The sequence below is a fragment of the Sander vitreus genome, chromosome 12 (assembly GCF_031162955.1).
Source record: "Sander vitreus isolate 19-12246 chromosome 12, sanVit1, whole genome shotgun sequence".
NCBI lineage: Eukaryota > Metazoa > Chordata > Actinopteri > Perciformes > Percidae > Sander > Sander vitreus.
In genome coordinates, this window is record NC_135866.1 from 22,127,483 (window position 1) to 22,153,803 (window position 26,321).

The following is a 26,321-nucleotide window of genomic DNA, read 5'->3' on the forward strand; positions in this document are numbered from 1 at the left end:
AGTCGACACAAAGCTTTGAAACCAACACAGAGGTATTAACTATTTATTTCAGGCATGTTTTGAATATTTGACATATAATGTAGAAATCTTGATAGGATTATTTTTGAACACACTCCAGTTCTCCTATAACCATTCACCCCACTCACCAACTACTATAATTTATGTAATTGATATAAGTTGAAATATAAACTAATAGTATGCCACATTAGAACAAACATGCAAACTGTTCACTGTAACAATTGTCATGTTGTGTTGGTTCAATAGTACCACTGTCGAAAACCTGCTAATTAAAACTGTAAAAATCACCTGTAGCATTTTGGGCATTAGGGGTCTAAACCCTAGGGGGCTGGGGAGCGTTTGACAAACTGGCCTTAGTGACAAAACCTGTGCCCCTTCTTTCACTTAAAACCCCTTCAGTTGCAAAAGCAGTAGGACTCCATTTAGGCCTACATTATGTGTTACATAGGCCTACGTTTTTCTTACACTCACACACATAAACCTGCTAATTGGATAGTTGAAAAATCAAGCTTACTCTTGTTATAATTCATGTTGTACTAGATTGTTGAAGTTAATCTACTCTCATGTAATCTCATTTCATGCATACACACAAACCTGCATACCCTACATATGTAGGCCTACAGTGCATACATACATACAAAATATTCCTGCAGCTACATTGTCATTGTATTGAATAGCGGTGAATAATATAGACTTTTCATTTCCTGGCCAAAAAAAAAATCCAGCTGATCTTTAATATTATTAATATGGTTTTATTTGAAAGTTTTAAAACCCCTCATGTTGCACATTTGAAGCATGATTGTGCAGATAGACCACCACCACTAGAGGGCGGTGGCAATACGTCACATCCTCATTGCTGATTTCACTGTAGCTCTCAAGCCTCACTCCACAACCACCCTCCTATGATATTTGTATGCCCTCCATGTAAAGGTAACAAGTGCCTTTGTTTATTTATGACATCTTGGCCTAGTAAGGCTTAATCACATCTTACTAGTAGGTGAATAAAGGCAAGAGGAGAGGAGGTATGGAGGCAATTAAGAAAAAAGAGAGAATTAAGGGAGTAGCAAATGCGAGTGAAAAAATATGTAGGGGAGAAGACAGGAAAGAATAAAGGAGAGAAGGAGCTGATAGGAGAGGAGGGTTTTACGCTGAAGAACAGCCAATCCAACACTCAGCTGGGGGCCAAACAAAGCCTCGAGGATGATTAGGCAGAGAGGCAATAGTGTGTGTGTGTGTGTGTGTGTGTGTGTGTGTGTGTGTGTGTGTGTGTGTGTGTGTGAGAGCACATTTTTGTAGAGTGCTGTTTGTGGAACCGCAGAGAAAAAAATGTTTGTCTCAGAGACAGAGATTTGTGTCTGTGTGTGTTTCAATAAGTCAAACAAATTTTTCCCTTTAGTAGACTTTATTAATTTTTTTTCAAGACGGTATGGTTCTGTTAAAGTGCCTCCTGGGAAACATTCCCTTACAGCTGGCTTTGTCAACAACAACAAAACAACAAAAAAAACAAAAGATTGGTCACATACATCACACAGATTACCTTAAATATGATTTATGCACTTGTGCCATTTACATATGGTCCCTAGATACCATAAATACTTTGTTAACATAAGTCTTATATAATACTGCCATAGTATACATCCATTTACAATGGAAGAAAGAAAGGTTAACATTGTGCAAAGACACACATTAAGTTCCCATAACACTGAGAATACAGGTTATATGTATTACAATTAATATATACTATATTACAGTAAATGCATTAGGATTCAGACAGATACAACAATACTTTCTTCCCAGTCTCAAGAGAGTACATTCTCACATCCTTGTGCTATTCTCTAAAATAAAAGACAAGGATTGTATGAACTTCATTCTTAATCTCATCAGAAGGCCAGTCAGTCATCTCAAAACATTCGGTCCAAAAGACTCACAATCACAGAAAGAAACACACCATAGAAATTGCATCGTAGTCGAGGGTCAATAGGTAACATTTTACAAACACCTATAATCTATAACAAGTTCTATATGAAGGACAATGGGTTGCTCTGTTCCCGATTCACTTTCTTTGGCTGACAAAAGCACTATAAATAAACTTTACTCTAGTCTCTGTGATTACATTTACAAAAGTATTACAATGTAATACACATAAAGATACATTTACAATGAAATACCTGAATCTGCAAACAGTGGAAATGCAATAAATATGAGTTCTTATATAATCTTAATATTTAATATTTTAACAATGTTATAAACACATGATTATCACATGATTGCATGAAAACAACGAGCCAGCGTTTTACAAGTTGTCACAGACTTGGGACAGCTGTAGACATTTTAAATCTTAATCTTAAAGTTCTATGAGGGAAAATATTGCAGACTGTAGATCAGTTGCTGGAGGTGATCAAAATGCCTCAGTTTAACATGCTTGGTATGGTGTGCACATAAGGTCATGAAAAGCTTATTTATAACACAGTGCTAGCTTCAAATACATGACAGGATACACACCTGCACACACACCTGCACACACACACACACACACACACACACACACACACTGCACGGACACTAGTTTAGGACAAATAAGTCAGTGCACTGAGAATAATATGTACAGCGGAAAGCACCAATGATTCAATTTTGCGTAGCAAATGTATGATACAACAGAATACTTTTATGATAGTTTGTTAATTTGCATCTGTGCTTTTCTCCCTTTCAGCATTTGACCACACACACACTCAGGCACACACACACAGACGTTAAAACACAAACTACATTAAACGAGAAACTGGATCACATACACGCACACATTACAAGAATCCACAGCGCACACATACATTAGAGCATGTTGGTTGGACGTGGAGCCTTCAGATACTTATATATTTATAGAGGAAGAACCATGTGAGCGAGCAAGTAACACACTCAAAGTCTCTCTCATTTCTAGCTTCCCTTTGGTTGGAGAAACAGTCAGAATGCTTCAGACAAAGATAGACTGGATAGAAAGAACCTAAAACATGTCCTATCATTATTCTGTCTGCAGCACTGTAAATGTTTCCCCTCATTGGCGTTTGCCTTGGAAATACAATAGATAGAAGACTGCAGGATCGCCCTTTGGCCACTAGAGCAGCGACGGCTGAGAGGGACTACAGATCTTGACCGAGCCTCTCAATCTCATCGATGAGGAAGTCAATGTCAGACTGGGTGACCGCAAGGTTGGAGACGACCATGCGGAAGAAGTTGACATTTTTGCCTTGAGGCTGGTAGCCCACCATGGTGGTCCCTGACTCCATCATCATGGCCTTGATCTTTGGCGCTACCTGGTAGGAAAAGAGAAAACTTAGAGACAAATTGCATTCCTAATGGGAGTCTGCAATAAATAGCGTTCATGAAGACATCATTCATTGGTTGTATGAATAAAAAGGCAGGCTAAACATGAAAGCTGATACATGGAAGTATTTGAAATTAATGTTTTTACTTTTTTAAATATATTTTTTATTTAACAGGGACATTGTGTACAATACATTTATTGAACCAGATGTAGCATTAGCTAATTTCCATCTGTAGTCCATGGGTGCAGACCACCAGTAATGCGCAGGTTGATAAAATAAAAGTTAAGTCATTGACAAGGGTCTTACCCTGTGGAGTTTTTCTCGCCGCTCCTCGCCATCAGGCATGCTTCTCAGGCTGGGTGGGATGTACCAGAAGCAAACATTGGTGTGCTGGGGCTGCAGACAGAAATAAACACAGTTAATATACTCACACTCTCTCACACACACAAACAAAAACAAAATGAAGAAAGACGGAGGTAGAGGAAAAAGAGCAAGCTAAATAATTTGACAGAGAAGAGTTACAAACAAAGCTTTAACATGTTAATTAACTTTTTGTAAAATCAATATATGATTTTCAGGTTTTTTTTTGGTTTATCCCCCTAAATGGTCTCATGCCAGTATAGCTTTTTACCCTAAAATGATACAATATTGAATTTTCCTAAGTGATAAATAACCTTGATAGAATAAAACCTTAGGGAAGCTTACCACTCCATCAAACACCATCTGATATCCCTCCCTGTTCTTGATCTTGTTGTACAGGTACTGAGATAGGTCCAAACACTTGTCAATGTGCTGCTCAAACCCTATGGTGCCCTGCGGGGTAAAAAAAAGTCTGTCAGGCACTAATTATAACAGAAAACATGGATTATAAAGCATTATTCAGCATCTGCTATGATAAGACCATGACAATTTGGCTTAAAGACATTCTTAAGCACCTTGGCCTTCCACATGAGCCAGAACTTAAAGATGTCGACGTGTCGGCCACACTGGATTGCTTTGTCCCCTGTGTCATAGTTGACGTCGTACTGTTTATCTGGTTGGAACAGGTAGCCAGCACACATGGAGTTACAGCCTGCCAGGATTCCCTACAGACACACATAAAGTACAGTACATACACTATTAACCTTTTATCCTCTTATGCCCATGACATGCGAGCACTATGTGTGTGTGTGTGTGTGTGTGTGTGTGTGTGTGTGTGTGTGTGTGTGTGTGTGTGTGTGTTTGTGTGTGTGTGTGCTGTACCTTCTCTCTGACCAGGATTGCAGAGCACTGGAGAGGCACGCCCATCATCTTGTGAGGGTTCCACGTGACAGAGTTGGCCCTGCAAAGTTTAATATATGTCTTAATGTTGTGAGGTAGTTTCACTGGAAATGTTCTTTAAATAACAATAACAAGCAACCCATCTGTTCCCACTTACTTACCTCTCAACTCCAGCAAGCTTATGGCGATGCTTCCTGGACATCAGTAGTCCACCACCCCACGCACCCTGAGGAAAGAGTACTTTTACAGAAGGGTATGCGGGCAAGGACATACAGTATATTACAACTACTACTATCAAAATACTACAGCAACTGCTCCAGTGTCAACTACTCACGTCAACATGGAGCCACAAGTTGTACTTCTCACAGATGTCAGCGATCTCATTGATGGGGTCAAATGCACCGTACACTGTCGAACCAGCTGTGGCATTCACAAACAATGGCACATAACCCTGCAGAATCAACACACAAACATGTTGGTTAAAGAGCAGGAACAATTAAAGAGAGAAACAAAGAAAAAGCAACAATGACACTGACCTTCTGTTTAGCATCAATGATCTTGGCCTCCAGATCTGCAGGAATGACTCTCCCCCTGAAAAAGTGTTGAGCATCATATTATCATTACATACAATAAGTTATACAAGAACCATGGAGTAGTCCCCTCTTTTCATCACATTGTTCACATACAGTAGTTTACACATTTATTGCATTAATTGTGGCTTTAAAATTCTAAAACAAGTTTCCCACCTCTCATCTGTGCTCAACAGGATCACATTATCAGTGCCAAAACCCAGAGCAGCTCCAGCCTTCTTTATGGAGTAGTGGCTCTGTAGGGACACACATTAAGTATATAATTCATCTTTCATTTAAATAATAGTGTGAAACAATGAAGTGGAGATTTTCTGAGGTAATTGCAACTTGAAGGTTTGGTTTGCTTTCTGTCATGTTGTCAGCAATTCTTTATATGAATATAAATGTGATAAAAGCTAAAAGAATCCATGAAACTAGCCATTGCCTTGATTCAAATAGACATACTGATTATTACCGGACTTCTTCAATGGCCTCAATCTACAGCCAGTGAGGCATAGCGCCTGCTTTATTGGAATACCTAAAATGGAGTGTTTGTGTGTGTGTGTGTGTGTGTGTGTGTGTGTGTGTGTGTGTGTGTGTGTGTGTGTGTGTGTGTGTGTGTGTGTGTGTGTGTGTGTGTGTGTGCGTATGTGTGTCACGTACGTGTTCAGATGTGAAGAGGACAAGGCGAGGAGCCGCAGACATGCCCTTGGTCTTGACCTCGGGGAAATACTTGTAACGTGCCATCATCACACTGTACATGTTGGAGATAGCACCCCCTGTTGAAGAGAGACAGACACATCAGCACCTTGAAGAGAGGCATGGTAACTGTACTCATTATACTGATTCAACACACAATAACACACACTCAATCTGTAATTTATAGACCAACCTGGTGAAAAGAGTCCATCTCCCTCTCCACCGACCCAACCAATCATCTCTCTCATTTTCTTCAGAGTCAGCTGTTCCATCAATACAAACACTGGAGCGATCTCATAGGTGAACCTGTCAATCACATCACAAGATTTATGAATATAGCACGCAAAGAGAATCAAAGAAGATTCTTATGCATACACACACTTGCAGATAACAAATCCTAAATACAGACAAGCCAATACACACACACACACACACACACACACACACACACACACACACACACACACACACACACACACACACACACACACACACACACACACACACACACACACTCAAAGTCATTGGTTTTTCATTAGCCTTACTATAATTCCATCCACAGAGCACAAACTGGAGCTTGTGCTGCCTGTGCTAATTAAAAAGTGTCTGATAGGAGTCAGGCAGCAAACATTCAAATTCAAAGGCTTTCTGAAATCACTCAGTAGTTTAATTAAAGCCCACAAAGCTCTGATGGCTATCTGTCAATCCTGCCAATCTCAGCGGTGACTCTGAATGGGGCTGATTTGATGGCTGAGAGGACGTGAATGTGTGTGTGTGTGTGTGTGTGTGTGTGTGTGTGTGTGAGAGAGAGAGAGAGAGAGAGAAAGAAAGAAAGAAAGACTGGCAGGGAGAGTGTTTTAAACAGATAACAGCCTCTGTTGACCCTAAAATTCAGAAATTGAGGAAGACACTATAATTGTTAATTTCATTCTTTCATTAAAATAAAGAAAAAGAAAAGATTAAAAAACCCAAAATAATATTCACAATTGTTAGAGAGGTGAGAGACGGAAAGGCAGCTTTTTAAAAAATGTTTCGGACCTCTCTGTCAGCTAACAAAAGATAAAATGACTCGTAGCTCCATGGACAACAAAAGAGCAACACTCCTGAAGAAGCTAAAGTACCTAAAATGTGTATCACAGAAAACCAACTCTTACATTTTGCTCTCTTTGCTAACTGCCAGGCCATCTCACCGCCTCCCACACACACCCTTAGGACTGATCCCTGTCTACCCTGCCTTTAATGAGGCCAGTTACACAACACTCCTGCACCCCCATCAGATACCACCACCATTACTATCTAAAACAACAATAATCTATCTAATAATAATCTAATAATCTTCAATTCCTCTCTGTTTTGTTCACAAGTGTATATCTAAACGAGGACTGAAGCAATTTCGTAGCTTGGTTAGAGAGGAAAGATGAAGGCTGTGAGCAGAGGGAGCTGTAGGGAAACAATACACTGAAGCAAACTGTGAGAACAACAAAGGAAGAGGAGGGGATGATATGGAGGCATAGAAAGGAAAGCGTACAGAACAAACAAGGCGGAAAGAAGGGGCAGAGAATAAGGGAGAAAAGAAAAGAGAGTGAATGCTATGATCGAGGATAGTCGGAAATCAAATTAAAAGAATGAAGAAATAGAGAAGAAAAAGACATGTTTTGTTGTTAATAATCCCTGGTGAGGGCTCACCCACGGGATGGAGTTGATTGGAACATTAGCTTCTGGTCAATACACCAGATCAGATCGTGACTGCTGGGCTTCGACTATGAACAGCGACAGCGATGGATAAAATCACAAAGAAGACAAAATGTCACATTTTGCAGCCTGTCACTGGCCTACTTGAGAGGCCATAAGAAAATATGGTGTTCTTTGATATATTGAAATGATGGGTTCATATAAGGAACCCAAAACACCTTATATCCTGGATGTACCACTTTCATTTCTTCTTACAATGTATCCACAGCAGAAAAGGGACAAAACCAGTGCACCTTTTTAAAATTCTCCTTCTCTCTGAGTCATTTCATGCTGTAATGACAATAATGGTGATCATTATCACAATCAGAGCCAATCATTGGTCTTTTCAGGGTGAAAATTACCACTCATTCACCTGCCTGTCTCCAGGGACATCCCCTAAATGCCCTTATTATCGTCATCAAGGGCACTCAATGTGTATGAGTCTGTGTTTGAATGTGTGTGTGTGTGTCTCTATGTGACTAACCCTCTGACCCCCAACCACACTTTCCTCTCAGACCCTCAAAGGAGCACTGAGTCAGTCTGTACCCACAGGGACAATAGAGCCGGAATGAGCACTCCACGGGGAGCTGCAGCAGCCAGTTTCCCCAGTGTGACAGGGTTTTCTGTGCAGCCGGAGGACATTGTGTGTCAGTGTGGGGACCAGCTGGCCTATCTGCTAAGACCAGCTCACAATGAGCCTGCAGTCAATGGACTGGAAACCCTAGCTGCCGTATCTGGGACAGCCATAGCTGGTGTGTGTGTGTGTGTGTGTGTATGTGTGTGTGTGTGTGTGTGTGTGTGTGTGTGTGTGTGTGTGTGTGTGTGTGTGTGTGTGTGTGTGTGTGCGTGCGTGTGTGTCTGTGTGTGTCTGTGTCATTATGAAAGTGTGCGCCAGAGTGTGAATTCATTGGCCCTGTCTCTTGGGGCATTCTTCCAAGCAGGAGATGAGATGGGAAAGTTTTTCCTAAGAGGGGGTGGTTTCCTAAGCTAATGTTTTGAGAAATGGGATAAATTAAGTGTCTCAATTTTCCTTTAGCGTTTGGTTTATTATCCTTAGATTGATCGTTTCTTTAGCAGCCAGTCTAGGAGGAAGGATAGAGGCCACAATAGTTAGAGGATACTGAATGCTCCGTTTGTGTGTATGAGTGGTGTACTCTGCCCACTACTTATCTTGTGTGGTTTTAATGCACAGTGCAGGTGCTGCTGTCTCTGCAGCGATATGTCAGTGTGTACAATGAAACTACATGTCTCTACATCTTGTCACCAAGGAAATCTCTTGCAGATATGTTGTACGTAGATATTTAAGTGACTGGTTCTGCTTTGAAAAACTGTTTTTAAATGCTGTTAGAATGTTTAGTCAGTTGTCTTGCTGTAATTGTCATGCTTCCTGTTTAATGTCAAACCCTGATTTGTCTCTCTCATAGAGAAGAGTAGACATGAAACAATTAGTTGATCGATGGATTCATTGTTAGATTTTTAGTTGCAGCTTCTGAGGATTTGCTGCCTTCCTTTGTTTTATGTAAAAGTAAATTGAGATTTTTTTTTCGACTGCTGGTCTGACAAAACAATACATTTCATGATGTCATCATAGGCTTTTCGGTCAAGAATGATGGTCAGTTTTTACAATTTTTGAAAACATTTTATAAACCAAATGATTGACCAATTAATTGAGAAACATTTTAAAAGATTAAATTATGAGGACAATAATCGTTAGTTTCAGCCCTACATAAGAGTGATGTACATTTTCTTCTCTGGTTAGCCCTTAACGTCAGTATTAATACTGTAAATATGGCCGTGAATAAGAAACAAAATATATTTCGTAGAATTCCAAAGTGTATAGGGCTGTTATTTCTTATTTTGGAGGAATTCATATCTACTCTCATGAATAAATCAATCCCTCCAGTGAAAATGAATTGACAGAGGTATAAAAATCAGGCGCTACCAAAATGTGCTTGTCTATGTGTGTAGCTCTGTGTGCATGTGTCTGTATTCAATATTCTGATATTGTACAGTAGTATTCATGTGATGTTCCCCATTCTATTCCAGTGATCATAACACAGAGTTATAGCTTATTTACAGCACGTGTGTGTGTGTGTGTGTGTGAGAGTTTGTGCGTTTGTGCGTTTGTGTATGTGTCGAGAGTGTGTGATGTTGATGTGCTTCATGCCCTCTATTAGACTGGGCCACCATGTAACTGTGACCTGAGATCAATATGCAATCTAACCACCCCTGGGGCTGGGCTGCCTTCGATATACAACACAGCACAGTGGAAGCCTACCGTCTGTCAATACACAGTCTCAACAGGACAAACCAAACACTTTATATAACTGCCCTCAGAGGATGTTGTGACCAATTGTGGAGTGAGCTGAGGGGGACAAAATAAGCACTTCCACCATGACTATATGATAATGACTGGGGGCTGTTTCCAGTGGCCTACAAACTGGAAAACTTGGTTGTCCTGTCATGACATATAGAGGTATTTCCCCGATTAGATAATAGCATGGTCATGCACAAGCATGCAAGCAAAGAGAGAAGCATACCGTATGACTTACATGTTGGTGTTGGCAGTGGAGGTGAGCCACTCTCCGGCCAGACCGATGATGTCCAGACCAGAGGACAGCTGGTTGAAGAATCGTGGGTGACCTAAACATAAAAATATAACAATCTTAATATAACTGTCTTAATGACTGTCTTCACTGCCTTTATGAGGGACTCCTGCTTTATATAAAGAGAAAGCAATAAGACAGCCGCTAATCTTCCTTGTCCTGAGTACATTAGCTTTATGAAGACATATGACTTCAATGTCCTGCAGGCTAAAGCTGACCGCCTACATCTGACTGTGAAAATAAATAAATAAATAAAAATAAAAGACACATGAAACAATTCTTCATTTCAATGTTCACAGTCGTTGGTCAGTTATCATTTTGTATTCCCCTGGTCAGCCATGAAACCTAAGGGATCTGACATAGCACTGTTCAATGTATATAATTACATTGTTAACAAGGCTATATGACAGCCATTTAGACTCTAAGGTGCTTGCGCACACAGTCACCAGCAATAGGCCTGGAGCCTAAATGCAGTCATGGATATAAGGACCTTGTGGTGGTGGTGCTGTATGGCTCATATAGCCTAATAAATATGTGAGTCACATTAACTTACTTCTGAATAAAAATCCTAAATAGGGAAAATAAATCCAAAATCAATGGCAGTGCTGCTTAACAGCGAGAGGAAAGACCTGCTTTATATTTCAGCACCGCGGACAGCTCCTCCAGTCCGACTTCACAAAATTGAGCACAAAAACCCCCACCATGTCTGCAACTGAAACGTGGTGTTGAGTTGTAGGCACAGTAGACCCTGCGTGATATATAAAACCTAAGGGACAGTTTGAGCGTTGTCGTTTTTAACAGCTTGAAACAGCCCGTGTTAGGATCCCCTCAGGCGACACTTGCTTTAATAAGTCGAGGGGAAAGAAAAGGAAGATGTCAAGTGAATTACCAGGGGGACAATAAATAAGGCATTCATCGTAATAGGCCATACACTATCTGGCAAACAGCGTCTTCTCTAATGGTTTGTGTTGAATTCACCAATTTACATAAAAGTTATAAAATGGACAAGTGTTTTTTTTAAATATATCATAAAATTACTGTATAATTCTAGTATTATATTTTGCTTTGTATAATGATATATATGACTATATGTTGCTCTGCAGATGAAAACACCATTTTTGAATTGACAGAGTAGAAGTTAATTGCTTTTTATATTCACACATTCAGTGTCCTTTTGCTAAATAACCGATGCCAGCATATGAATAATACAACCCCCCCCCCCCTCTTTTCCCCTCAGATACAGCTCTATAGGTCAACCTTGAAGGTGTCCTAGCCTACCTGTCCGGACGCCATATTTGAGCGTGTCCCTGCAGTCCACCAGGATCTGCTCCAGGGATTCGGGCTGGTCGGACAGCTCCAGGTTGAAGCCCTCCATGCCCTCCAGAAGCTGGTGGGGGTGGTGGAAGTCCAGCACCTTAGTGGAGCGGTCGAAAGTCTTCTTGACATAGTTGGTGAGGATGTCCACAATCTCCAACAAAAACTGAATGGTAGGCTCCTCTCCATTTTTGGCTGGCAGCAAGTCTAAGAGGTGAGGAGAAACGTGGTGGGAATTTAGCCTGGGCGCTTTATACTTTTGTCCCTTTAAGACTGAGCATGTTTACCACAGACATTTAATAGAGTAACCTTTAGAAAGATTTGGGCACATAGTTATTATTTTAAGTCCAAATTTGATTGTGTATTTCTTACAATTTCTCTGTTAGTGACCTGTGTTTAATAATGTAATAGGCTATTTATAATAGGCTATAGGCTTACAGGCTAATATCATCAGTAACTACTCCATGTTTGGTCATACATTTTGTCTAGCGGGATTTAAGATGAGAAGTGCATTGATTCCAGGTCTCAACAGGTAGATTATACTTGCTGTGGTGAGAACACCTTACAAAAAGAACATTAGAATATTTTTTTCAAAAAGTGGTGTAGCCTATGTGTTACTGTTATAATTTTGAGTAACTTGACACTAATAGTCAACCATCAGCCTCTGGTTCTTTTTCTAGATATTTTCCTAATTATTAATATGCCTCTAACTTCAGTCGTCGTCCTCTAGAAAGTTGACTTTCATTGGGTGTAAGAAGACAATATTGTAGCAAAAAGAGAACAACAAATGTAACAACAAAAATGTGCTTTTCTGGTCGTAGGCCGTCGACAAAGTCACTTTAGTTTGAAGTAATGGGCCTATGACTAATGTGACCATAGCGTACAGCTCCAGTGAAGCACACAAAATTGAGAAATAGCTTATTTGTTTAGATAGGCCTACGTCAAGCTGAAATAGCGCTTATGAAGTTCTCACCTCTGGCGAACAGATTGGAGAAGTCGGTCTCGGTGAGGCGGAAGCGCGCGTCCCTGTCACTGTTATCGCAAGACAGCAAGTTTTTCTGGCCCGCGAGCCTCCCCTTCTCGTCCAGGCTGTTGTTCTTCTGCAAGAACCCTAGGGTGTTACACGACGGAGGACAGGAGTTATCACCAAACACCTCCATTCCACACAAAGAAATTATTATTTTTTAAATGCAAGAAAGACGAATAATGAATGTCCAAATATTCCGCGTTATTTAGTCTATAAATATATACGTGGTAAGGCAGCTTTTGAAGAAAAAAAAATCTGTGTTGTCTAAAGTCAGCTACTAATGCCCTGAGAAATTTGAGGATTTTCTGGTGGAGGCCAAACCTATATAGGCCATTTAGTACACACACAGGAAGAGGAACCACCCGTGTCTGTGTGTGTGGGTGGTTGCCCGCGTGCCCGCCCCACCCTGTGACATCACAACCACACGCCGGTGAGGAAACACCCAGTCCAGAGACTGATCGGCTCAGAGGGCAGGGCAGGACAGGACAGCCCGCGGTGAGGACCCATACAGCCAATAAACCCACACTCTATAAAGAGGGGTTAATGAAGGATGCTCTATGATTGATCATTTTTCTGCATCTGGGCCTTTATATCGGCAGGATAATGTGGTTACGGGTGGGACTAATTGTGCACAAAACACATGGAAGTCACACACCGTTGTTATCTGTAAGCCTATAAAATTTACATTTTTCAATGGCAACTCAATAAAATCTTGCTCATTAAATCCTATATGACATTTTGGAAATCAATATTTGAGACCGTCTAACTGCCTAAGACTCCACATAGAAATATCCCCATTCAATTTCCATTTCAGTCCATTAAAATGTCATTTAGACCAATCAAAAATATATTGGTCGTTTTCTCATTCTCAGAAATACCAAACGCTGACGATACCATACGTAGCTTATTCGATCCTTTGGTCTTAATTGATTTCTGCCATAACACAAAGGCCAATTATATCCTGTTCCCTGTTCCATATCTACATGATATGCATTCCCCCTTTGTAAAGCTGCAAGAAAAACATATCCATATATATTTTTTTAAACAAATTCCTTCACATGATGGAGAAATAAACAGACATTCCCTTAACGTCACATTCTCCACTGTACAGGCCATCAGTGTGATTGTCAGTAGGCTTTTAAAGAAAACAAATGTATTATTTGCTGCAAGGAATGATATGAATGGAAAGGGTCTGAGGGTCTTTCTGGGCTTTATAACATAGGCTATATTTCCAGGCCTGTCTCGGGGATTTTTCTCTTGGTGAAAATGAAATGGAAAAGACATGGGGGGGGGTCAGGGGCGGTCGGTGGGTGATCTGGGGCTCTCATCATAAGACCTACAGGCTAATGTCCACTGACCTTTAGAAGATGGAAACACACTGTGACAGTTGTGGATGGCCCTGCTCTAACAGCCTTTACTATGGCCTATTTTAGGCCTCCAAACGTGTTTTCTTTTTTTTTTTTTAAGTATTACAGCCATGATGACATTTTGAATAGAGGCAAAAATGCATTCTAATGGAATATTATGGAGACATATTACCATGCATTCATATGCCAAAACAATCTGGTCCTTCCAAAATTGCATTTGTCTAAGATGTCAAAAATGTGAATAACATATGAAAGGAGTTAACGTGGAACGGTTTATGTGCCCATAAAAACTTACCACAAATCTTCATCCCCAGTTTCCGTGTACATCCGTGCATCCACGCATATTCGTAGGCTAAAACAGAATGAACGTTTGAGTTTCTGGTGTGCAGGCCGCGGAGACAACGTGGATGGGCGGATTATGGATATAAAGCTGGTGGAGCACAGTGAGCACAGTGGAAGCTGCGTAATGCGCACGGCTCTTGGCCGGGTGTGTGACTCTGAACACTCAGGGTGTTTTGGTATTTTCATGCGGGGTTTTAAAACATCAAACAATTTGTTTCGGAGTCATTTGGCTCAAAGTGGTCTTTGTTTGGCCGATGATTTATCCACCTTGTTATTTACCACAGCACCCACTGATCATCGGGGGATGAGTCTTATAACATTTCCGATTTAGGTTCAATCAATAGGCACCGCCAGTGGCCCGCACGGCACATCCACGCCGGCTCACACACCCAGCCAAGGGGCGGACTGGAATTAACGCCCGTGAAATGAGCTCACGTAGGAGGGCAGAGATTAATTGAGTGAAACACAGTATGTGACTGGAGCGAGCTGGTGATGTCTGTGGCCGGGAAGTCTATAGCCGGCTTGATGCAGAAACTTATAGTAGGCTATAGTGCGTCTCATGCATACATACTCACAGCTACACACAAAACCGAGCGTGGACATGCGTGAGCAGAGATGGAGCAGAAGCCAGAGGGAATAAAATGCAGAGCGCGCGGCAGCAGAGCTATACAGCGAGGCGGCGAATGCACCTGATGGAAAACTTTCATAACAAAAACAAGTATTTAAATTCACTGAAGCAATTTCATTCTGAGAGAAACTAGAGAGCAGCTCGAGGTGCTGAGGCCATGGCATACACACAGCAGACACGCGCGCACGCACGCACGCACAGACACTACATGCCGCCAGGCGTGAGATGGAGCGTGGAAGAGAGATAATGGCAACATCCAGCAGCAGTATGCGAGCAAGTCAGACAAAACAAACCTTTTCACAAAACAAACATCTTTTTAAAGGGCTTTTCTCGGGACAAATTCACATTTAGAATAAGTCTTACATTTGTTGTAGACATGTAGTCTACATGTAGTTTATTGACACCCAAGGGCCACAAATAATAGATTCAGCAAAAATATTGTATTCGATAAAGAGAAAAAAAGAGAAAATAGGAAATTGAATTATACACTGGTCCTCAGGAACTGCAGCCTATTTCCTTTTACATTTTGGCCAAAGACAAAAAGCGGTCATCCTTTCCCCGCGTTGCACTGCAGATGGCTGCTCAAGTGCACTATCACAGAGTCGATTTGGGCATGCGACAAAGGCTTAAAACAATTACCCTAATTAACCCATAGGTTAATGTGTAGGCCTACATAAATGTGTTCAGCTATTAATAACCCCTCCCCGCAAAATAGCCTATTTCTCCATGCGCAACTAAGATATGCAGTTTACAGCCCCGAGGGCCTACATAAACGAGATAAGATGAGTTACGTCAAAAATAAATAATAGGCCTAAGTAATTAAAAAAAAAAGCTATTTATTTGTGTGCAAAATTTGTCGAAAACGTTTTCAAAACGCACGATTAAACCCCAGACAACGAAGGCGTTAATGCAAGAAAATATAGGGAAAATATTCAAACCAGGAATATATTCGATCGGAACATGCGTTTTTATTCAAAAATGTTGGATCATTAAAAATGCCAATGCTATAATGGTGCATTATTTCTGAGCCAGGTTCACTGCTCGGTGCGCACCGCTGATCCGCCAGACAGCGACAGGCAGCTGTGATGGCTCTGTTTTTAACCGGAATGATTAACGACGGAGACCACACAGCAAATGGCCCGGGCGAGACTCGCTTTTATCAGACAGAGGAGGAGGGGAGAGAGGGACAGGGAGGCAGACAGAGGCAGAGAGAGAGGTGGGGGTGTTGGCAATAGATCGCACTGGATGCATAAGTGTCTTTGAGCAAGGCACCGAGTCCCGGTCAGCTCCAGTGGGCTGTTTCTGTAAGCACAGTCTAAACGCTCCGAAGAGGGACAGCCTTAACGAGAATGTACCCTCGGGGATCGATACTGGATTACGATATTATTAACAGGGAGTGGAGTGTGAGGAGGACGTACTTGTGGACGGAGGTCTTAAATTGTCGGAGTTGGGGTCCTGGTCCCCGCCAGTGGCTCTCGGTTCAGACGTGGCCATCAGTCCTCTGTTATCTGATCTCCAGCTGGGAAATAATTCAACTGCAAACAAAACGGTCCAGGGTTAGGAGTGACCAGGTCATCTTATACAACTCACATTTGAAATATATATTTTGAATAACTACACTCCATTTAATTGGTAGACCAGGATTTGATCAGAAAATCATGTTATCCACGGTGCGTCGCCAGGGACGAGTTATTCCCGAAGGATATTGGGCTATGAACCAAGCCGCGCAATTTGGAGAGAATTGCGCACGACGCACAAGCAATACGCACATCAGGATACATGTTAAAGATAACATTCAGTTATCAGGGAGCGCCACATATAAGAAATATATTCCTAGTTATTATACGTTCTAATGGCTCGTTGGAGCAAAATTATAATTTTCCTTAGATATCAGTCTTTGGCAGAGCGACACGAGACCATTAAAATGTATGAGCTGTATGTCTGTGATCATCCACTGCACTCATAGCTATATATATTAGAGAGATATTTCTAAGGAATAAAAAAAAAAGATTAAAAACAGATTCATTCAGCCTGCCATAGTTAGATGCCACGTGCTATTCTAAAAAATATAAATTAATACATGACAGGACATATTGATAAAATCACACCTGTTTTTAAACAGACTGATTTGTTAAGTGAATATTGAAAAGATGCAACTATAAATAACCTACATCAGTTACGTATTGACTGAGCAATCGACATTTCAATTAAGTTGCGCTTCGAACAAGCACATCCCATCTCATCATAACTCAATGTCATCAGACAGACGGGACAACTAATGAATTCCTCCTGTCACTCACCTGGGACTCATTTCTTTCAAACGACACGGTGAAATATAACATATTTTTTGTTAGTCTATTTCCCCCAAAAAAAAACAAACAAACTCCGACGTTATAATCACCTGTGTCTATGAAAAAAATATGAAGCCTATATATCAATATATAAAGAGCGCCGCTGGAATGAACGGAGGAGGCATCTTACCGACTCACAGGCGCACAGGTTGTCGAGTCCAGAGAAACTATAACTAGATGTTACAATTGCCACCCAAAGACACGACAAGGAACAGTCCAGTGATGGCGGAATAGCAACAGAGCGCACTAATAAAATCCCATCCAGCGGCGCGCAAGTGACCCTTTCTCCCTCAAGAATATTTTTTATTCGTTATTTATATCTCAGGCTCTGGCTGCCCATTGGTCTCTTCACGCAAGCATGAGTCACAGCCTTGCCTCCCTCTGACGACTAATGAAGCTTCCCTGAGTGCTACTGACAGCCACAATCCACTTTAAGAAGCCTAAAAAGAAAAAGGAAAAGCACCAGTGACGTATACCCACCCGTGTGTGTGTGTGGGTGTGTGTCACAGGATGGAGACGTGAATGTGAAATGTATTCTGAGGGGGTTACCTAGCAATTGACCTTGTGATGACAAAGTTGGTTTCTGGGTTTTAGTAACAACAGATATACATTCATAATGTTTCAGTGAACCTGTGGGGGCTTCTTACAAAAGCACCAAGTGATGAGAGAGCAGCATGCACAGTCCATGATCCATCCATCCATCCATCCATACAAGTGCTGGCTGAGACATTCACCTTCATGAGACAACTACACTGCATGCATCATCATTTTTGACCTGCACCCTTTTTATAACCTTGACATGGACAATAACAGTGAGACGTCAAAGTGAATCCAGCCTGGAGGGCGTTGACTTATTGTTATCCTCATGCCTGTGTCCTGGTCCACCGAATGGACAGAGAGCAGCCATTATGTTCATTCAGTCACTGCAAATTACACGCAGCCTTTATCAGATGGCGCTCATACTTTCTCTTTTCCCAAGTCACGCGTAGAGACGACTCATAAAGATAAGCTCTGCCATGTGATAATAATAGCTGAGTGTGTGAGAGAGGCTGTGTAACCTTTAAAGTAACGATTCAGTGTGCACACAGAGCAGAGTAGCACAGAAAAAACATGCTTGATTGTCAGCATCATCATCCATAGAAACTGCCTATATTCAAAAATGAAGATTTATTCAATCAATAAAAAAAGTATAAATGAAGTATAAGTATAAATATAATTGTGTTTATTTACAGCTCTGATCACGACGGTATGGGTATGAAGCACTTGCCCACGTGAACACACACAGATTTTGCTCTGCCTTATGAAACCAGCTTTAGGGGGGGGGGGGGAAACAAACGTTATTTTCTTTTCATTCAGCATCAATTTGCATCTTCAAAATTATTTTCATGATTTCAGGGGTGTTAAGTGTATGGCCTAGCCTAGCCAGGTATAGCCAGACTAATTGGCAAATGCAAATTCATCTTTCAGTTCATTTTAGCAATTTCCAACAGCACAGACCAAAATGACTCTGGACGCAATTAAATAGTCAATAGTCAAACTGTCTTGTTAAGTTGAGCTTTTAGGAACTATACATACTGTATGTACTATATATACTAACACTCCAGTAAAACTATCATTATCTCTACAAAGTGCTTTTTGTTTTTCATTTGTTTACTAAATAAATGACCTGCAAATATTTCACATGGGTGCCATTATCAGTATGATACTGTAGTCAAGATTAGGGCTGCAACTGATTATTTTCATTATTAATTAATCTGACAGATATTGTCTTGATTGTTTGGCCTATAAAATGTCAGAAAACAGTGGAAAATGCTTTTGTTTATGCAACTAAAACAGAGAAAGGCAGTAAATCCTCACATTAGAGAAGCTTTAACCAATGTTTGGCATCTTTGCTTGAAAAAATGACCTAAGCAAATAATCATTTATCAAAATAGTTGCAGATTGATTCTCTCTCTCTTCTGTTGATCGACTAATCTATTAATCAACTAATCGTTTTGGTTTTAGAAGTGAAGATGACCTGTCTCACAGCAGACATTTTGACTTATAGGTCATAGCAGGTAAAGCACAGGTGTAGTTATAAATGATGAGGGCTTAGAATTAGAAAACTGCAATCGAACACAGCTGTTATTAATGGCATGTTTATAAGTTTACGTTTTCAGCAAACAGAGGCCTCAACTTTGTCCACAATAAATATTTTATTTGCAGGTGTAATTTGAAAAAAATGCATCATTGTCACAACATCTACAAAATGCACATAGACTGTTCAAAGTAGCTTTGTGGATTAAAATAAATAAAATGTTCCAAGATGCTATTAGCAGAGATATCTGGTGACAGTGCCTAACATTGCCTCTGTTGTATTGGTACAATAGATTTAGTGAGAAATGTGAGAAGTAGGACACGGCTTGTGTCTGTCTACTTGCTTTTCTTCATCATCATCATCATCATCATCATCATCATCATCATCTGATGGCGAGGAGGAGGAACAAGCTGAAGAGGAGCAGTTTGAGCTCTGAGATGACTCCTCATCACTCCCGAAGTTATCCGAGTCATCATTATCCTCATCTACTTCTTCTTCTTCCTCCTCCTCAGTGTTCTGCTCTGCCTCTTGCTCTAATGAAAAAGAATGACACAAACTCACGGTGTGTTCTGGAATATGGAGCATAAGTGTTTAAACGGAGGAACTCTCACCCTCCAACAGCTTCTTCTGGATCAGCGGGAGAAACTCAGAGGCCTCAGGATTGTCTGGTTCATAGATGAGAACTGGACCGAGGAGAGAAGAGGCATCATTGGCTGGCTTCACCGGTGGCAGATGTATTGACTGACAGACATAGACTTGATGGATGCAGGATACATACTCATCTGACACAGTTTGCTGGCCAGCTGGAAGTCTCTGTCCATCACAGCTCTGAGGAACTGAAACCACACATTTTAAATTGGGTTTCAATTTCATTTTCTCTCAACTGAGTATATCCAAGTTTAGTAAAAATATATCTTTGACTAAAACCAAGGATTAAAAGGAGTTTTGGCATCTGAAATGAAACAAAAAGTTACTACAGTTAAGCCCATCCTCTCAGCAGAGCATGGAGTGTAGAATAATTGATGGTGATCAGTCACTTCACCTCCATTATCAGCTCCACTGGTGCCTTTCGTTCCTCATCCCCAACATCCTCTTCTTCGGTCTGTTCTTCCTCTCCATTTGGCCCATGTGTGGGGAGAGGCTCAGCTGGTGGAGGAGAATGTGTTGTTCCTCCTGACAACCATTAACACTATCATCAGTTTCTTTCTTGCTACATTTCTTATTTTGCATTTTGTTCTACAATAAACGTACCTATAAGTATTGAGTCTGGGGCCTTCCTCAGGTCTTTCATTTTCAGCTCTTCATCAGGCACTGCAGTCAACTGTGTGTGTTTATCAACCCTAAAAATCGCATTTAGGATTTAAAACTGTGTGTTGGTGATATTTCATTAGTCTGACCACTTACTATGTGAATTCAGAGTACAGACCTTGGTGTTATGCTGATGGATTCCTTTGGTGAGCAGTCTACAGGAGAACCACAGACATCCAAGACATTCAAATTAGCCAGTAAACTCCGGCATGGATTTTAAATATTGTTTTGGGCACAGTAGATAGTAGTATTTAATGTGAATTGTGTGAACATAACAAGCTGAAACTGTTCATTGATATTATGTTGTCAACAAAACATTAAACTTACTGTAACAGTCTGGAGACATGATGAGGACAAATGACACAGACAGCAAAGTTTACTTTTGGTGTACGCAGCCTGTCTCTTCTTATTCTGTCACAGTTAGAGGCTTTGTTTGTGACTTACTACATTTCCCAGAATGACGTTTGACAAAATTAACAAGCAAGCACATACACATTTATGCATATGCTCGTGCCGAGTGATCAACAGCAATTGCAATGAAAAAGAGCAAATTACATTTTTCATTCATTATGAAGATCTAGTTAACATATCTGGTCTTTTCATGCTACCTTCGATAGAGCAATTGTTATCCCTGCATGTTCAGGAACAGACTTCTCCTTGCATAATTGTTAAACATTATGTGAAAAAGTACTGATGAGATGAATTTTCCCTCAATCTCAGAAAGTCCAACACCACATACCGTCTTCATCCAGCACATCCCCACTTGGAAACCCAAACTTTTGAGTCTCCTGGCAAGAAACCTTAAGAAAGAAAAAAAAAAAAAAAAAATGTAATTACAGTAGTGAAGCAAAACATGTTTCCGTCAATCCAGTCTTTGTGTAGTCTATCTCAGGATACCCACCTTCACAGAACGAGGCAGTGCCCGGGCAGGAAGACTCCTGCTGGATGCAAAAAGTAAATGAAAAAAAATAAAAAATACTGGATGAGCATGGTGTGTTATGACAGAAAAGTATACTTGCTAAGATGGGACTTTTCTTACCGAGGTTTAATGTCCCTGATGACTGTCTTTTCCCAAACTTGGTCTAGAACATAATAAGAATATAAGATTGCCATAAAAGGCTGGAGAGCAGCATAAGCGCAAGTGGAACTCACGTGAAATCTTATGTCCCATTTCAGTCTTTACAAAAGGAAATAAGTCTGAAAGTGATGTTTGTACACCGATGTGAAATGGGAATTACTTCTTACCACTGGGTTTGTTTGTCTCAGCATTAGCAGAGGGGACTTCTGCTGTCAACTACGTCCAGGTCGAGAGGTCAAAAATGATTGTAATATTCATACAATGTTTATTGGGACATGCAGAGTAGCAATGCACAAGCATGAACATCAACATCAGCAATGTAATCCATAAAAAAAGCATATGATTGATAGAAAACTAGAGTGTTGTAATAAAACAGAACACAGTTGACAAAGTTTGACAGTTTATTCTTTAGGGCTCACCTGTTTCTGTGAACTGGTGGAGGATTTCCCCAAACACTCTAAACTGGACATCAAATTGCAGCAGTGAAATCATATTATTGTTTGTGAATTAAATAGCATGGATTATAAAATACTAACGTTTCTACATAGCTTTAAGGTTTATATGTGGTACTCTTGCGTATATAGTGACCTTATATTGTACAGTAACGTTATGCTTTAGTAATTTTTCAGGCGTTTAGGTCTACTTTTTTGTATTTAAATATGTAATTTAGTCAATGACAGCTGCTGAAGCAACATTCGAAGTAGGCCTACTGAAGTAAATTACTACGTCGTTAACTATCATATTGTTCATTTACCAAGGGTAGCTAGCTAGCTTAAATTAGCAGATAACGTTAGCTAAAGTTGCATAATACATTGTAATCATTCATTAGCGTAGCTAGTTAATGTTGGTAACGTTAAGCCACCAGTTGCTCACCTGCTCATTGAGGAAGATAAAGCGACTGCAACTTAAAGTACTAATTATTCTAAAACTGTCCTGTAATGTCTAGGTTTTTCTCGTTTTAAGGTTAATTTAGCTAACTAGCTACTTTTCTATAAGTGGGACAGACTGTCGTTGCACCGCAACAATGAAGTAAACATAGTAACCGAGCGACTCCGAGTCAATGCTGCCTTCAAGTGCTGCCGGAAATTTTGCGATTGACTGCAAACACAATGCAGGCCAGAGATAGATTAATTTTGTGCCATGAAATTTGGAATATGGAGAAGCAGTGATGTAGTACTGTACGTAGTTGTTTTTCATTTTAAATAGGACTTATGCGTTTCTGTTCATCGTATGGGTTGTTCTTCGAATTAGTCTACAGGTGTTATAAAAAGTGTTGTCATATTGTACATGTTTTATAATTCCTTCAGTTTGCAACATAAGTGGAAGTTGTTTTGGCTGCTTTGTGAAATGTGTGAAATAAAAAAGACACAAAAATGCATTGAATGCAGAAAAAGTCATATTTACACTATTTAAGCTCAGAAATAAGATATTTTGAAGGCTTCTCTCCCAGGCCCCTCTTACACATAGCCTGTTGTTTCTGTCCACCCTCCATGTCAGCCATATTTCATCCAATAAGTAGCTGTTACTGCTACATTAGCTGTGCATACATCGAAAGTGCTGCCCTCAGTCTTGAATGTGTGTGTGCGTGCGTGCGTGCGTGCGTGCGTGCGTGCGTGCGTGAGTGAATGAGTGAGTGAGAGAATGTGAGGATGGAGATATTGTGTGTGTGATTAATAGGTTCCGGTCCCCTCAGCATTTGGCTGTATTGTTTCATGGTTGTCAAGTAATTTTAAGAAGATATAAACTGTTAGACTGACTGGCTGAAGACTCAGAGTTCCCACAGAGCACAAATTAGCACATGACAGGTTTGTTCATTTTCTGCCAGAATTTGAAGCACTGTTTAGATAAAGGTAAGGTTAGTGTTAGGGAAATCCTCTCTGTGTACCTAAAAAGGGTACCAAAAACCTGACTCCAAGTATTCTTCCCCGCATATTCTTAAATTGGTTTTACACCGATCCTACACAAGAATCAATGAGACGATAGTACTATTTCGAACGAGTGTTAATTAGTCAAGCGTGAGAGTTACAGACACAGATCTGTGGGATCACAAAGCAGAGACTAAGTTTCCCTAGCAACAGACAAATAGTCAGAGCCGGTCCACCCATCTCTTCCGCTAAGTGAACCCCGTTCTATCCTTTCCCTAAACTCTTATACCCCTCCTCGCTCTGGAGCGTTGTCTTCTTCTCCAGCACAGGGACAGTTATCTTCTCACAACACACGCCAGGGTGGAGGCCACTGTGCTGTGTTGCTTCTTCTTCTGCTCACACGAGCGGTACATTATGTTCCTGATTCTACTTGTTTCACAATGTACTTTTCTTTTCACTGTGACCTTAACTATCTTATATCTTAACTATCTTATCTTTAGCTTAAGCTAAACCATGTGTGCATCAGAGTTTCCTTTGTTCAGGGAATGCAGATGTGCCTCGTCTGGAGAACTTTTAACCAACACCTCTATGACTGCGTGCAACTCTGTTGCAATGAGCACAAAACACTATCAATCATAATCTCTTATGGAGATTTTGGTCTATTTATTTCTGTATCACACCTATACCTTTTTAGCATATAACAATATACTAGTTTGGGCTGTTAAATGCAAGTGAGTTAAATGTGCATGCCTGCACGCACGCACGCACACACACACACACACACACACACACACACACACACACACACACACACCAATTAAGCGGTGCAGTGAAGTTGCTCGGACTGAGCTCTCCCTAGGGATCCCTCTCATGCACAGTGACTGAACCGTGTGCATGTGTGTTTTATTGAGTGTGTACATGTGCATGCTTCTGTGTAGACTGTGTGTATTGTCATGAGTGTAAAAAGTGGTGAGGAGGCAATCAGTCTTATACTGTACAGAGTTGCCTTGAAGAAGAAATGGACAAGAACACATCCACTAGCCACAACTAAAATCAGTTTCTCATAGAATGTCATGGATTGACCCCTGAAGTTGGGCAATTCGTTGTCAACATGTTGCATTCAATAAATGTTGCCAATGTAAAGTTGTTGTGCTTTCCCCGGACAAATTAAATGCCCATTCATTTTCTTGCAGCATCACAGGTGCAAAATGTAAAGAGGTATAAAATATAGACAAATATGCAGGACACCTTTCATGTAAGTAGGAATAAGCACACAGAGTTTGAGCTTTGAGCTGAATACTGTACTTGCAAAATGTGGTAAGAACCTACATATTGTGCCGGATATCTTTTCCATTCAACACAGACTGAGGTATGGTTAATTTTTACCCTGTAAGTCTTACTGAGCCACATCTCGTGCTGTGCAGCAAGACATTTTTTATTTAAACCCACAGAACTTTATTTTAAATGCTAGTGGAGATCCCAGTTTCTAAAGACACTAATTATGTTGGAGGAAATGTGTTAATAAAAATTGATGCACAAGTCTATAATGCAAATGTTGCAGCCATGAAAATATGGAGTCTTGGATCAATGTACACGTCATTGAGCTTCAATGAAAAGTTGGAAAAAGCTCAGACAATATGGAACGAGATGACTGAAAGCTATTGAAGAGGAAAAAGGGGGACAGATGTATTTTTTGTTATTGTGTTATTACAACAATACAACAATTAGTTGCATACTAGTTGAGTTAAAGTTTTAGGGGGGAAGTTGCAAATTTATTGAGAATTTCACAGTCAAAAACCCATACATTTTCCTTTATCAGGACTGTGTCAGTGTGGTTCAATCAGATTTGATCAACAAAGCTGGCAACATGAGCAAACAACTAACAACTATGATCATATCTTGATAAACATTTAGCTAAACTCTGATTGGTGCATGGAAATACTGTACGCAATATCACATTTTCCCAAATAAGCCCCCCAAATGTCTCATGTAAAATAACTCAAACTGTTCCTGTATTCATGTAGGACCCCAGTATTCATAGTAAGAAGTTTTTTTCCCAAAGGCTTTTAAGAGCCTGTCTAGAGTTTTTTTAATATGCAAAAATGGATGTAATGAGTAGATTAGCTAACATGCCTTCATCTGAACCTTGTTTCCAGACTTAACCAGTCATGTAAGATCAGATTTTACAGCAATTTAGCAAATGTCAAATGCCAAACACCAAGGTGGAACGTGAGCTGCAAAAGCTGCTCTGACACTGTCACCTTGTTTTTATGGAGACACCCCACCCCACCCAAAGTCCTCCTCCCCGACATAGACAGAAGGAGACAGCCACAAAATGCACACACACACACACACGCACACAGCACCAGCAGTCCATAAGGCACACCTGCCATAGACGGTTGATGGGAAAATATATTCTACACAGACGACATGATAACAGAATCATTTCACACTTCACTAATCCTCTGCACATTCTCTTTGTGTGCATGTGTGAGCCTGTGTGTGTGTGTGTGTGTGTGTGTGTGTGTGTGTGTGTGTGTGTGTGTGTGTGTGTGTGTGTGTGTGTGTGTGTGCGTGTGTGTTTGTGTGTGTGTTTGTGAGCACCAGCCATAGACTGGCACCAGCATGCACATCTATTAGTGTGCTGGTGGGTTGGATGTACTGTATGTGCCTTGAGAGACTCTGCTTCTCACAAATGTCTATATGATGAGCCCTGAGGCCACCTTGACTGCAAAAAAGAACACAAAGGAGGAAAAGGGAC

At 40.6% G+C, this 26,321-nt stretch overlaps 2 protein-coding genes across 3 annotated transcripts; both read right to left on the reverse strand.

The window, feature by feature from the left end:
* Positions 1-1,422: 1,422 nt before the first annotated feature.
* LOC144527042 (glutamate decarboxylase 1-like) lies at positions 1,423-12,896 on the reverse strand. The gene is made up of 14 exons (XM_078264872.1): positions 12,491-12,896; positions 11,482-11,724; positions 10,150-10,240; positions 6,060-6,172; positions 5,831-5,946; positions 5,345-5,424; positions 5,135-5,189; positions 4,933-5,049; positions 4,760-4,824; positions 4,581-4,659; positions 4,274-4,423; positions 4,044-4,151; positions 3,645-3,734; positions 1,423-3,326 (listed from the first exon to the last, which is right to left on the reverse strand). Exons 1-14 carry the CDS (start codon positions 12,675-12,677, stop codon positions 3,153-3,155), a joined length of 1,668 nt encoding a protein of 555 aa, XP_078120998.1. The 5' UTR covers positions 12,678-12,896; the 3' UTR covers positions 1,423-3,152.
* A 6,518-nt stretch (positions 12,897-19,414) lies between these two features.
* LOC144526297 (uncharacterized) lies at positions 19,415-22,746 on the reverse strand. Of its 2 annotated transcripts, none has more exons than XM_078263672.1 (12): positions 22,569-22,746; positions 22,115-22,157; positions 21,863-21,911; positions 21,657-21,699; positions 21,519-21,555; positions 21,357-21,417; positions 20,736-20,772; positions 20,561-20,649; positions 20,352-20,482; positions 20,088-20,145; positions 19,921-19,992; positions 19,415-19,842 (listed from the first exon to the last, which is right to left on the reverse strand). In XM_078263672.1, the coding sequence occupies exons 1-12, from the start codon at positions 22,574-22,576 to the stop codon at positions 19,604-19,606; spliced, it is 867 nt and encodes a 288-aa protein (XP_078119798.1). In that variant the 5' UTR covers positions 22,577-22,746; the 3' UTR covers positions 19,415-19,603. The 2 variants fall into 2 exon arrangements, with proteins under 2 accessions (XP_078119798.1, XP_078119797.1); XM_078263671.1 differs by having other exon boundaries at positions 21,519-21,558.
* Positions 22,747-26,321: the final 3,575 nt, after the last annotated feature.